This window comes from Podarcis cretensis (genome assembly GCF_951804945.1).
Source record: "Podarcis cretensis genome assembly, chromosome: 14".
Classification (NCBI taxonomy): Eukaryota; Metazoa; Chordata; class Lepidosauria; order Squamata; family Lacertidae; genus Podarcis; species Podarcis cretensis.
The window spans coordinates 11,603,652-11,616,039 of record NC_137183.1 but is presented as its reverse complement, the minus strand read 5'-3'; the positions used below and the strand labels follow the sequence as shown (position 1 = coordinate 11,616,039).

Sequence of the window (12,388 nt, the reverse complement as noted above, 5' to 3'; positions counted from 1 at the left end):
TAACACCCATTATCTTCAACAGGAAATTTTGTGGCGTGGTAGGATCGGATCCTGGAATTAGCTAACTTAAATGCAAACTTACTTTATTTTTAAACTGACTGAGTTGAGCAAAGCAGTAAAGTGTAGTGCCAAAGTATCGCTTTTGACTTTCTCAACCATGGTGAAAGAGATTGGGGAAATGGTACATCTGCATTTGGTGTAAGTTTCTGAAGGATCTGCCCCAATTTTTGTACCCTTTTAATAACAACCAGCTGATACTGAGCATAGCTGTCAACTTTTCCCTTTTCTTGCGAGGAATCCTATTCAGAATAAGGGAATTTCCCTTAGAAAAAGGGAAACGTTGACAGCTGTGATACTGAGTGCAATCCACACCCAACAGAAACAAATGGCCTAAGAAAACCCATTGATTTTTAAATTAGTCTGAATTGCAATAGTGTTTTTATTTTTAAAAAAGCTTCACAATCAATATGCAACCAAGGAATGTTTCAAGAGTCAGGGCTCATTTAGTTGCTCCATATAAACTGACCGTCTGGAAGGGTGACAAAGTGTGCTTCTTCTCCACAACGGTTTGGAGCAGGGATGGGTCTCCTGTGAGACTCTAGATTGGTCTTTCCCAAACTTGAGTCTCCAGCTGCTGTTGGACAACAAGTCCCATCGTCCCTAGCTAGCAGGACCAGTTGTCAGGGATGATGGGAACCATAGTCCGAAAACAACTGGAGACCTAAGTTTGGTAAACCCTGCTCTAGACACTGCTGGATTCCAAATCCCAGCCAGCATAGGCAATGATCAGGATGATGGGGGTTGTTGTCCAGCCACACCTGGTGGGCCAAAGGTTCCTCATCCCTGGTGCGAAGTCTTATATGAAAGAGGGCAGGTTGTGTCATATCAGGACCTGCCCACACACTCTTATCACATCACAATAACACTCTCCCATTTTATTTTCACAACAACTCTGTCAGGGTAGATTGAAAGATAATGTATGGCCACAATTCACCCAGAGATTCCTGGCTAAGGGGGCTGGGATTTGGGCTTAGTATGACATACACCCTGGTGTGAGATCTTCTTATTATGGAAAACCCAGAAGGACAGGGAGAAGAAGGGCCAATCCTTCATATTTTCCCCTTAGTGGCTTCTATGGAACAAGAGAATGAACCCTCAGATACTCTGGTTTCCTTTCCAAGTTGACTTCAGGAAGAAATGCAATCACACGCAAGTGCTAGATACATGCAAGTGCAATGAAATACTAAATTCTGTTCCAACAGTTATTTTGACAGAGGTCTGGCTCGGATAATTATTAAGCCATTTCTTTAAAAAAAATGGTAGTTTCAAAAACAGAAGTAAAAACAGCTTCTTATTATACCACACATAGATTCCCCACCCCACCCCCACTGTATGATAAAAGTATACAGTGGTGCCTCGCAAGACGAAATTAATCCATTCCACGAGTCTCTTCGTCTTGCGGTTTTTTCGTCTTGCGAAGCACGGCTATTAGCGGCTTAGAAAAAGGGGGGGGAGGAAAAAAACTCGCAAGAACTCGCAAGACGTTTCGTCTTGCGAAGCAAGCCCATAGGGAAATTCGTCTTGCGAAGCACCTCAAAAGACGGAAAACTCTTTCGCCTAGCGAGTTTTTCGTTTTGCGAGGCATTCGTCTTGCGGGGCACCACTGTATTACCTTTTCTAACCAATAGTGAGTGTTTCTGGCCAACAACGTGATAAAATACTGACAATGTTGCATTCAATCTTTCAATTATCACCCTGTTGCATTTACTTTCATTATTGTAGCTTTTTCTTTTTCTGATCTGAGGTGTTCATTTCCCCGCCCCCATCCCATTACAATTTTAACACGTATCTGCCAACAGCATCGGGGGTTAAGCCCAGATCTAGAGAGAGAGAGAGAGAGAGAGAGAAGTCAAACGATGATGAGCATCAAAAAAGGTTACTTGCGGTTTTCTAAAACAACCTGCTTATGTTACAACGGGAACGGCAATGCTTCTCTTAGGTTCATTCATATAGCCACTTAAGGATGCTGTTGTTGGGAAAACTTTGGCCTTCCAGATATGGCTGAAATATAATTCCCATCAGCCCCAGCAAGCATGGTCAATGGCCAGCGATGATGGGAGTTGTAGTTTAGCATCACCCGCAGGCCAAAGGTTCACAGCAGCCTCCAACAGAGGAGAGTCTACCACCTCTCGTGGGAGTCTGGTTTTTATTATTATTAATTTAAATAGTGTATTTCTGGATTTATTAGAAAACTTTCTGCAGTGTCTGCATATAGAAGCTTCTTAGAAACTGGGCGTCTAGCGTTGCAAGCTCCGGTTCTCTGCAACTGATTACCAGCAACAATTGAGGCAGGTGACTAATGTTACAGTGTTTAGGTGCTTACCAAAGACATTTTTGTTTAAGAAGGATTTCCCAGAGATGTGACCAAGTTATTTATGGAACCATTATATAACTGAATAAATTTTTTAAAGGATTTTCAAAACCTGTATTTCTCTTGTTCTCTGATTCAACGACTTTACACTACGAAGCTGGCTATAAATGCATTTTATTTCATCATACTATTTCTGCATTAATCATAAGAGATGCTGATTTGGGGGAAAGAGGAAGGAAGCGGAAGAATGAAGAGCCCTTACTCTTAGAGTGTGATCCCAGGATCCTGAGCAGAAGGCCGTCCCGTCAGGCGAAACCCTCAAAGTGCTAACTCGATTCTCATGGCCAAACAGGATAGAAACACGAGCCCCTTTCAGAACATCCCACACGTTTATGGTGTAGTCATTGTAGCCAGCAAACAGTAAGCGACCTGCAGAAGGAATTCGTAAAGAATGATGGCATTACATGAACAACGACATTTCCAGGGCTTATACAATGGCACCTCTGTTTTCGAACACCTCCATAGTCGAACGTTTCAGAACTCGAAAGCCAAAAACCTGGAAGTAAAAGCCTCGGTTTTCAAATGCATCTCAGAAGTCGAAAAGGAAACGCAGCTTCCATTTTGAGTTTTCCGAATGGAGGCTTCCATTTTGAGGCTTCCACTTTCAGTTTTCGAACATTTCAGAACTCGAACGGACTTCCGGAATGGATTACATTAGAAAACCAAGGTACTACTGTTCCCTGATTTTTAGCAAATAATGTTTTAAAGGAAGGGTACAGACAGTGGCCGAATCTTCACATCTTGGTCAGCCAGTGGTTCCCCAAATTTTTCTTTCTTTTCTGGACCACTTAATGATTTTTCTGTTTGTTGCTCAGTGACTGAAATTCACTGTGCACCTGCATGTATTTTTTTAATAACAACAACAACAACAATTATTTTTTATACCCTCTCCTTCCCGGTTCCGAAAACCGGGCTCAGGGCAGCTAACAACAAATTTAAAACACTTAATTGATGCAACAAAAAACAGCATAAAATACAATACAAAACGTGAATAACAATAAATTCAGAATTCAAAAATCAATTTAGGTGGGAAATCCATCCAATAAACATTAGATTATCACCAGGGCTAGCTGGCTAAATTTGGGGCTATTTGGGCCAGCGAGGAGACCAGGGGAGAATTAGCTGTGGGATCCCAGAGCGGGTAATCTTCATAAAAAGAGGAGGGGAGGGGAGGGGAGGAAGGAGAATAAAAGATCAGGTTAAGTTCAAATTGAAAGCCAGGCGGAAGAGCTCTGTCTTATGGCTTCTTTTGTTTCTTATATATTGTATTTTATTGCAAGCCATAGAATTCAAATCGTAATACAATATAATACAGCCTATGCAAAAAAAATAAGCAATTAGCATACAACTGAAAGTCAATATGAATATTTAAGGTAAAGGATGTGCCATCTTCTGCCTCCACCCACAAATCCACATACATCCTGGAGACCAGCTGAATGATCTTCTACTCCTCTTAGATCTCACTGCTAGGAAACAAACCATGACCCCCAGCTGAACCGGGATCCTGGTTTCATTTTGCTCCAGCGATTGATAAGCTCAGATCAAAACGTGGCTACAAAAAGCGGTTTGTTGGAACAAAATGAACTACAAGCCCTGGTTTAGATACAATGCAAAACCATGTATCATGGGTTGTTTTTTGGGGAGGAACAAATCACTTGTGATTATGGCTAGTGAACCTAGTTTATAGCTTAATGTGGTGTGCAAGCAAGGATACAGGTGGTTAAAAAAATTATAGCAATAACACAATTAAAAACAGATTCAAAGGCAGCTACAAACACACTGACCATCTACTATGCAATGGTCTGAGGACTTTTAACTGTCCCTGCTACAAATGAAGGTATTTCTTTAAAATGCAAGCTTCATCGAGATATCTGTTCAGGACATCTGAATGGTGTATCAACTTAGATATTTAAAATGAGATGGATGTTTGATGGTTAATGTACTATTAATGTGAGCTGCTGTTTCTTTTTTCTTTTTCCTCTCCCCCATTTTTTTCTTTCTGTTGTTGATAACTTGCTATATATAAAAAATATTTTTAAAAAGAAAAAGAGGCAAAACAAAACCAGACTTCCATATGCAACCCACTGGTGACAGAAACTACTGTTCTCACATAAAGCAGGGGCTAAAAATGGGTATCATACTGGATGAGGAGGGGTGTAGATTTAGAAATATTTGAGGTCCAGTTGTATGTGAAATAGACTTGGTTTTAGTGACCCCCCCTTTTTTTTAACTGTGGTAATTTTTATAAAGTAAGAGTACCCGTCAGGTGAGTTTACACTGAATAACGTGGGGAGCTTTTGTAGTTGTTGTTTTTAAAAATTTATATAGCATTTGTATATTGATTGATGAATTCAGGCTGCTGAGCTTTGAATTATAAATTGTAATAACATTTTGTGTGTGTTTTAAAAAAAGCAGTAACTAAAATTAAGAATTGAACATGATTTCAAGGGTTAGGGAGTCTTCCTTCCACACCCATTTCTGAGGAAGGAAAGGGCTCAGCCGCTGGCCTCCGATGCATCAGCCTTCCTTTCAAACAATCACTGATGGGGACTAGGCAAAGGAACATCAAGGAAATGACAGTCTCACAACTCTGCAGCCAGACTCCTCAACTTCAGGGGATGAGAGCAAGGGCTGTGAAGCAGAAGGGAAGGCGTGCAGGGCCTGAGTTTGAGAAGGCAGCACTGCTATCCTCTGACCTGGGAGAACTCGGCTGCAGATGACTTAGGAAGACCTCAGGCTCCTCTGCGCCACTGCAGAAGACGACTACTGGCACTTTAAAGCAGAGCAGCATCTTGTAGCACAGATAGTGCTGACCTTTTAAAGCCCTAAATGGCCTCAGCCCAGTATACCTGAAGGAGCGTCTCCACCCCCATCGTTCAGCCCAGACACTGAGGTCTAGCTCTGAGGGCCTTCTGGCGGTTCCCTCCCTGCAAGAAGTGAGGTTACAGGGAACCAGGCAGAGAGTCTTCTCGGTGGTGGTGCCCACCCTGTGGAACGCCCTCTCATCAGATGTCCCTTCAGATGTCTTCTAAAAGTCAGATAGTTGTCTGACTTTTAGAAGGCATCTGAAGGCAGCCCTGTTTAGGGAAATTTTTAATGCTTGATGTTTTATTGTGTTTTTAGTGATCTGTTGGGAGCCACCCAGAGTGGCTGGGGAAACCCAGCCAGATAAGCGGGGTATAAATACAGTGGTACCTCAGGTTACAAATGCTTTAGGTTACAGATGCTGCTAACCCAGAAATAGTACCTTGGGTTAAGAACTTTGCTTCAGTTTGAGAACAGAAATTGTGCTCTAGCGGCGCAGCAGCGGGAGGCCCCATTAGCTAAAGTGGTACCTCAGGTTAAGAACAGTTTCAGGTTAAGAACGGACCTCCGGAACGAATTAAGTACTTAACCTGAGGTACCACTGTACCCTATTTTTCCCTCTATAAGTCGCCCCATGTATAAGACGCCCCTTATTTCTCAGATTTAAGAAAATGGGGTGAGATGGCCCAGAGTATAAGAGGACCCCTAATTTTTGACATTATTTTTTAGGGGGGAAACCTAGTCTTATACACAGAAAAATATGGTAATAAATAATAAATTGTTGTTATTGTTATAGTTATTTTGTTGTTATTACTGTTGTTGTTGTTATTGTTATAGTTATTATTACTATTAGGCTGCACTTCTGCTACTCTGAGGTCTCCATTTCCGCTTGTTCCTTGCTGCAGAAACTTCAAACCCAGCCTGAACCCATCCGCCCTGAAACTTGTTCCGTCCTGCCTTGAGTTGGGCTGGGACCTGCTGGGATGTGCTGCACAGCAGATGGGAGTCTCCTCCTTCACTAGCAAGACCCAAGATGTTGTCCACACGACAAGTGTGCAAAACATTTCTGCCTCTTCCAAGAAAGGGAATGAGCTTTTGCATAACAGACCAAGGAAGTGGAATGCAAATAGCAATGGGCGCCCAGGATGTTCTGTGGAAAAAGAGAGTATGCCTTGTTCATACAGCCACCAGCAGCAGATGGTGTGAAAATCTGCTGGCACGTGCAACTGCCCTTCATCACTCAAAGTGCATGTTGCGCAACTACACTTGTCGTGCTGTTAGAAAACAAGTAACAAGTTGCCTGCTGCACAATACTGTACATAGTTCCTCAAGGTTTGAGCTAATGTCAACATATTTAGAAAAGCCACGCTAATTCCAGAAAGTGTCCTCATCGCAACAATATATTTTAATAAAACGATGCCCAACTAATTGGAGACACCCAAAGTGTTGCTGCTGTTTTTAGATCGAACCTTTCTAAAATCAACCAATCCAACTGATTCAAATCAGTGAAATGTTGCAGCTCAAGCTATAACCAATTTTCCTCAGCCAAGAGGGATACAGAAGCTAAAGCAACACCTTCCCAAAAGCATGTAGTGGAGTGAAAGAACTGTTTTCATGAAAGATGAGCTACCAGCCTTAGCCTCAAGAGCAGCCACTTGAAGACTGCAGGGCCTGAAACGATTCAGCAGTTTTACAAGTTTATTTCACCAGCTAAGGGGACTTCCAGGCAACCTGTTCATTGAGCATCCTTCCTGATATATTTGCAGGGAGATTAGACAACGCTGGCTATTCAATGAGCACCCATCCTGATTTGTCTGCAGATGCAGCAAAGCAAGCGTTTTGTCAGACTTTCTACTTTCCTTATTGCAATAAATTTGATCTTTTGGGGAAGTGGGTTTGCTGCACAAAAGCTCCCAACTGACTACAATTGAGCAACCTGAATTTGCCAGTATGTGAATTAATCCCACAGGCAGAGTAGCCACAATCTGCAAGTGCCCTCGGTTCTGTAGCTGTGACAACAATGGAAGCCACATTGAAAAGAGATTATAGAACAGCTCTTCCCGCCTGCCCCCCAAAAGAAAAGTGTGTCAGAATTCATGTCTCACCACTAAGGGAAAAGTCCACACTGGATGCCCCGAAGATGATGCTCTCTTTGGAATAAATGGCAACTTCTCTGTCTGCCCGCAGGTCATATAAACGACACTGGAAAGAAAGTAGAAACAGTATCTGTGCTCAGGCAAAGGCTAATACACACAAGCTGCTTTTCGTTAAGATTGATAGATACCAACAGGACAAAACTCTCTCTCCCGTCCCACCCACGAAGGCAAACTTGGACCAGTAGCTGGTCCAGCCCACCTGTCAATCACCTGACATCATTACAGCAGATGTCCAACCTGTTTAAGCCTGTGGGCATTGGGGGAAGACACAATATCTGGCCTGCCATGATGTCAAGACAAGTCACTGTTGCTTTGGGATGCTGGGGAAGACAAAAGTTTAGCTCTCTGCTCAGCCAGAAAACGCACTGGGTGGTCTTGGGCAGATTTCTCTCTGCTCAGCTACATCCCAGGGCTGCAGTGAGGTTCAAATGAGATGCGGATGTATTTGTAGCCGCCTACTGAGCCTTTAGAATAAGCCTTGGCGGAAATCTAAATTGGCTGCAAAGCAAAGCCAAGTCCCCCCCCCCGCCACCCCCCTCCATTCTTCTAACCCTCCCATGCGCTCTTTTGAGCATTAAGAACCACTTTTCTGCCACAGTGCAGACCCTTTCACACTTGCCAGGCTGCTGAGCGAATGCATTATGCCTCTGATGAGCCGTGCTGTGCTATGCTATACGACACATAGTTATGCTATAGAACAGTGTTTCCCAACCTCGGGCCTCCAGCTGTTTTTGGACTACAACTCCCATCATCCCTAGCTAGCAAGACCAGTGGTCAGGGAGCAAATGCAGGCTGCGCAGCTATCCCAGAAGCCAGAACAGCAAGAGGGATGGCTGCTTTCACTGCGCAGCGATCCCTCTTGCTGTTCTGGCTTCTGAGATTCAGAATATTTTTTTTCTTGTTTTCCTCCTCCAAAAACTAGGTGCATCTTGTGGTCTGGTGCGTCTTATAGAGCGGAAAATACGGTAATTCACTGTGGAAGAGGCCCTTGGTGTCCAACAATATATCTTCGGGTGACCCAGTTTTAACCACTTTATGCCTGCAATCACAATGGTCACTTATCCCTAAGGAAAAAAGCCAACAGGCTCAATTATGTATCAGCCTTGCCCCCTGCAGCTAGTTCAGGTTGCTACACCTACAGATGGGCACCTTATTGTTCCATCTTACACTTCCTAGATACCACATCCTCTTTGCAGGGTGCAGAGAGCGAATTTGTACATTTTTAAAGGGCTGCAACTCATCTAGAGACCACCAAGCATTAGGCGAGTAAAGAATGTACAAAATAAACAAGCCATAATAAAATACTGAATGGCCAGGGAGATTAGAGGATCATGCCCCCAGCCCTCATTTGGGAAACGGCCAGGGTTTTGAAAATGAAATAGGGCAACGTACTGTGGCGTCATCTGAGCCAGAGGCAAAGGCATCTCCACTTGGGTAGTACCTATGCAGAGAACAGAAAGTGTGTTGCGTTAGAAATATAGGAATTAAAGATGATGTTTTCCCAACTCTTATTTGTTTTCTATATGCTGCATACAGGAACGTTACAGATATCCAGTAGCAGGTAAGTAAAACAAGGAACACATAGAGGTAAATGAGGCAGCAGTGGTAATCCAACATCTAAAAGCAGAAATCATAACATCAAAATTTGCCTACCCTTTCCCTCCCCTAGAGTTCTCCTGGATAGGTTGGGGTTGAGGTGGAACTGCCACAGTTAAAATGATCAAGACTTGAGAATTAGAACACTGAATTATCACTTTCTGCGGTTATCTTACAGGGAAAAGTGGATCATGGCCCCAAAATTTATGAAATGCAGCTCTGACAGATTTCACTGCACACCTGGCACAAGGGATTGTAGATGGTCTCAAAACAGGTGGCAGGTCAGCTCAGACACCTGTAACACTCACCCACCCCAATGCCAACAGCTTTCATTTCTGCATAATGAATAAAGTTCCAAACTGTTTCTTCTAATTTTGGTAAAGAGAAACAGCCAATGTTGACAGCAAGCTATGGCTCTTCACATATGCAAAACCAGAATTTTTGAGCCAGAACCCACAGTCTTTTCAAGCAAAGAAAAATGTAACATCTCATTTTCTCTCCCAAAGACACATACCAGAAAGCATACATTAATTAGTATTTTAGTATTGATAATATGCCTATGTAATATCTATCTAGGTTTTTTAAAAAAATAGCAATTGTTAGTATTTATCTATTTGCATTATCTGTTGCAAAATTATTTCACTTGGATGATACAGTGCAAGTTCAATCAAAACGACTGCAAATCATTGCATTAATTGTAATCAAGCCTGTAAATGAAAAAGAGAGGCAATAGAAAATAAAAAGAGAGGCAATAGAAAAATGCACTGTACCTTACTTTTACAAAAGACTATAAAAAGGGAAACTGCTAATATTAAGATAGGGTTTTCTTTACAGAAAATCCTCTGCTCATATAACAGTGGATCTGGTAAGCCATGATAATTTTATAAGTGATTAGTACTCCTATAAACCATAATCATGACAAGCTTGCTATAAAAATATCGTCAATGTATGATGCAATGTGATGATGCACTAATTCTGTATTTCCTGCTTGAACCCCTGGAAAGCTGACTCTGTGTAAGATAGCTTCCCATGTTCCACTTTACATTAATTTCTGCTACATAAATAAAACAACTCTGTGTGGCTCATAAGAAAACATTTTGAGGAGACAGCCGGACTGGAAAACAAGTACATTTAAAGCAAAGTCTATGACTTCAAAAGTACAGAGGTGCAAACTAGGGAATGCTGAGAAAGAGTTTTAATCTGCCATGTAATTAATTAATTGCCAAGGCCTGCAAAATGCAACAATCCTTTAATCAAAAGCCAGTTCTCTTTGAATTTTCTCTTGGTCGTGCAGGATTGTGACAAAGGGATAGAAATGGCTCTGCCCACGAGGTCACTGTAGCGGGGGCCTTCCATCCACCAGGCTACCCCTGCTATTGGCAAGCAAAGGTTTGTTCCACAGGGCCAGTGCTGTTCCTTCATTGGCTAGAGACGCTGGTAGCTTTGATAGGTGGAGAGGAAAGCTGACCCTCCCACTTTCCCCCTTGTACATTATCCTTCCAGGTATTTTGCTAGTCAGCACTAACGAACCATTTTTCGATGCAATCACATGAATGTGTGGTAACAGGACCTACTGACCTGACACTATTGATATCCGATTCGTGGGTTTCAAATGACTGAATGCATTGGCCAGTCCTCATGTCCCAAACCATGGCTTTTTTATCACACCCCTAAAAAACAAAAGTCAATAAAGATTCAGTTATATCCTCAATAAGAATCAACGCAGATCTAGTGCCTTATGGAACCAATGGTGGTTTTTATGATGCTGTTTACTGTATAATCATCAGGTTTATTTTGAAGGTCTGTTGCGATTTATAGTTTTATTTGCAAGTTGTCTTCAGTCTCAATTTCATCACAGAAAGGTGAAAAATAAAATACCCCCCCTCATATACCGAGCCTAAGGCAAACTGCGGAAATATCAATGGTTCTCTGCACAGGGATTTAATAAAAAAAAAAAATGACTGAACTCACAGGTGGAGAATACTTTTATTTTCATGTATCTTTATTATTTGTAAAGGGAAACTTTGTACGAGTTAATACTTTATTGTCCCTTGGAAGCTGCACTGTATCTTTGTCCTTTTGTCCTTTGTCCCTTTACGATTTGCATTTTTTATTCTTTGTTTTCTCTCATTTTGTTTTGCTTGCATTTTTTTTTAAACCAAATCAATAAATATATTTTTAAACAGTGGGGATGGTTCTGTGAAGAGTTTTCCTACTTCTGCAATTTTTGCCACTAGAATATGAAGGTCAGTATGGTGCTGGCTTCCTTCCACATTCCAAGGGCATTCCAGAAAGTGCTGAGCTGCTTTCAGACCTGTTTTATGCCAAATATCAAATTATTTCAACAAGAAGAACTGCTATGCAATACCCCTCGCCAAGGGGGGTGAGATTAACCACAGGTCTTTTTCACCACCCCAGATGATCTCTGCTATTTTTCTAAATCACTGATGGAGAACCCGTCCCATGGGCCTAAGAGTTTGACTTGTCAACAATCGGCAAGCCTTCCACAACAATGGAGCATGCTCAGAACACACTGGGCAGTTCTTGAAGTTTTATTTCCTCCTCTCCTTACCCCGCTGAGGACTGTTTGTACTTCTGCAAACCTTAGGATTCATTCGAGCCTGATGATATTTCCATGTTGTGCCTGGGTGGTACTGTTTTGGATACATAAGTATACACACCTGCCATTGATCTTTGGCAAGAGAAGAAACACGAGGTTTCCTCTGGAAGAATCACGCAGAGGGTAATTTTCTTCTGGAGGAAGCTGGGACAAGAAGATGCCACCATCACTGCCTCTGCCCCCGCCCAATCCACTAACCTCAGTTTTTAAATTGAGTGCCATTAATATGCTGGCATCTTTCCTTTTCAGTTACTACAAAGGAGGTGCAGAGATTATCTGGGTGCAGAGATGGACTGGGTATGTGCTAACCAAAGGCTTAATCCAGACAAACTGATTCAGGGAGGACATATAACCTGCTCTGAATTTCTGCATTTGCCCAGCTTTGTCTGGGGCTCGAGTTGTGCCATCCTGAAGAAGATGGAACTAGTCACAAGTTATATGGACCCTGTTCAGCTGCAGATTAGTCTACTGCAATGCATTCTGTGTGGGGCTGCTATTGGAGAGCACTCCGAAACTGAAGTTGATACAAAATGCAGCAGACATAACGCTTTGGTCTATCTTCTTTTTGGATCATATTATGACAAGCCTGCCCCTTCTGCACTAGCTTCCCATCTGTTTTGGGGCCCAATTCAAGACAAATTGGGTGTTAAAGAGTCCTCAATGGCTTGGGACTAGGATGTCTGAAGAAACGCCCATTGGGCTGCCAAGGGAGCTGGTTGTTTTTTTTTTTTTTTTTTGCTATATGTTGACGTTGCTGACAGTGTCAGTTTTGAGGTTCTA

General features: G+C 42.3%; 1 protein-coding gene across 2 annotated transcripts in view; it reads right to left on the bottom strand.

Moving 5' to 3' along the window:
* Positions 1–1,671: 1,671 nt before the first annotated feature.
* Positions 1,672–12,388, bottom strand: part of GNB5 (G protein subunit beta 5) — a 33,636-nt gene continuing 22,919 nt past the window's right edge. For both annotated transcript variants that reach the window (XM_079953443.1, XM_079953442.1), the window contains 5 exons: positions 10,567–10,658; positions 8,785–8,833; positions 7,342–7,438; positions 2,634–2,800; positions 1,672–1,880 (listed from right to left, as the gene is read on the bottom strand). In XM_079953443.1, the coding sequence (XP_079809569.1) occupies positions 1,869–1,880; positions 2,634–2,800; positions 7,342–7,438; positions 8,785–8,833; positions 10,567–10,658 (417 nt within the window). In that variant the 3' untranslated portion in view covers positions 1,672–1,868. The remainder of the gene's footprint in view (positions 1,881–2,633; positions 2,801–7,341; positions 7,439–8,784; positions 8,834–10,566; positions 10,659–12,388) is intronic.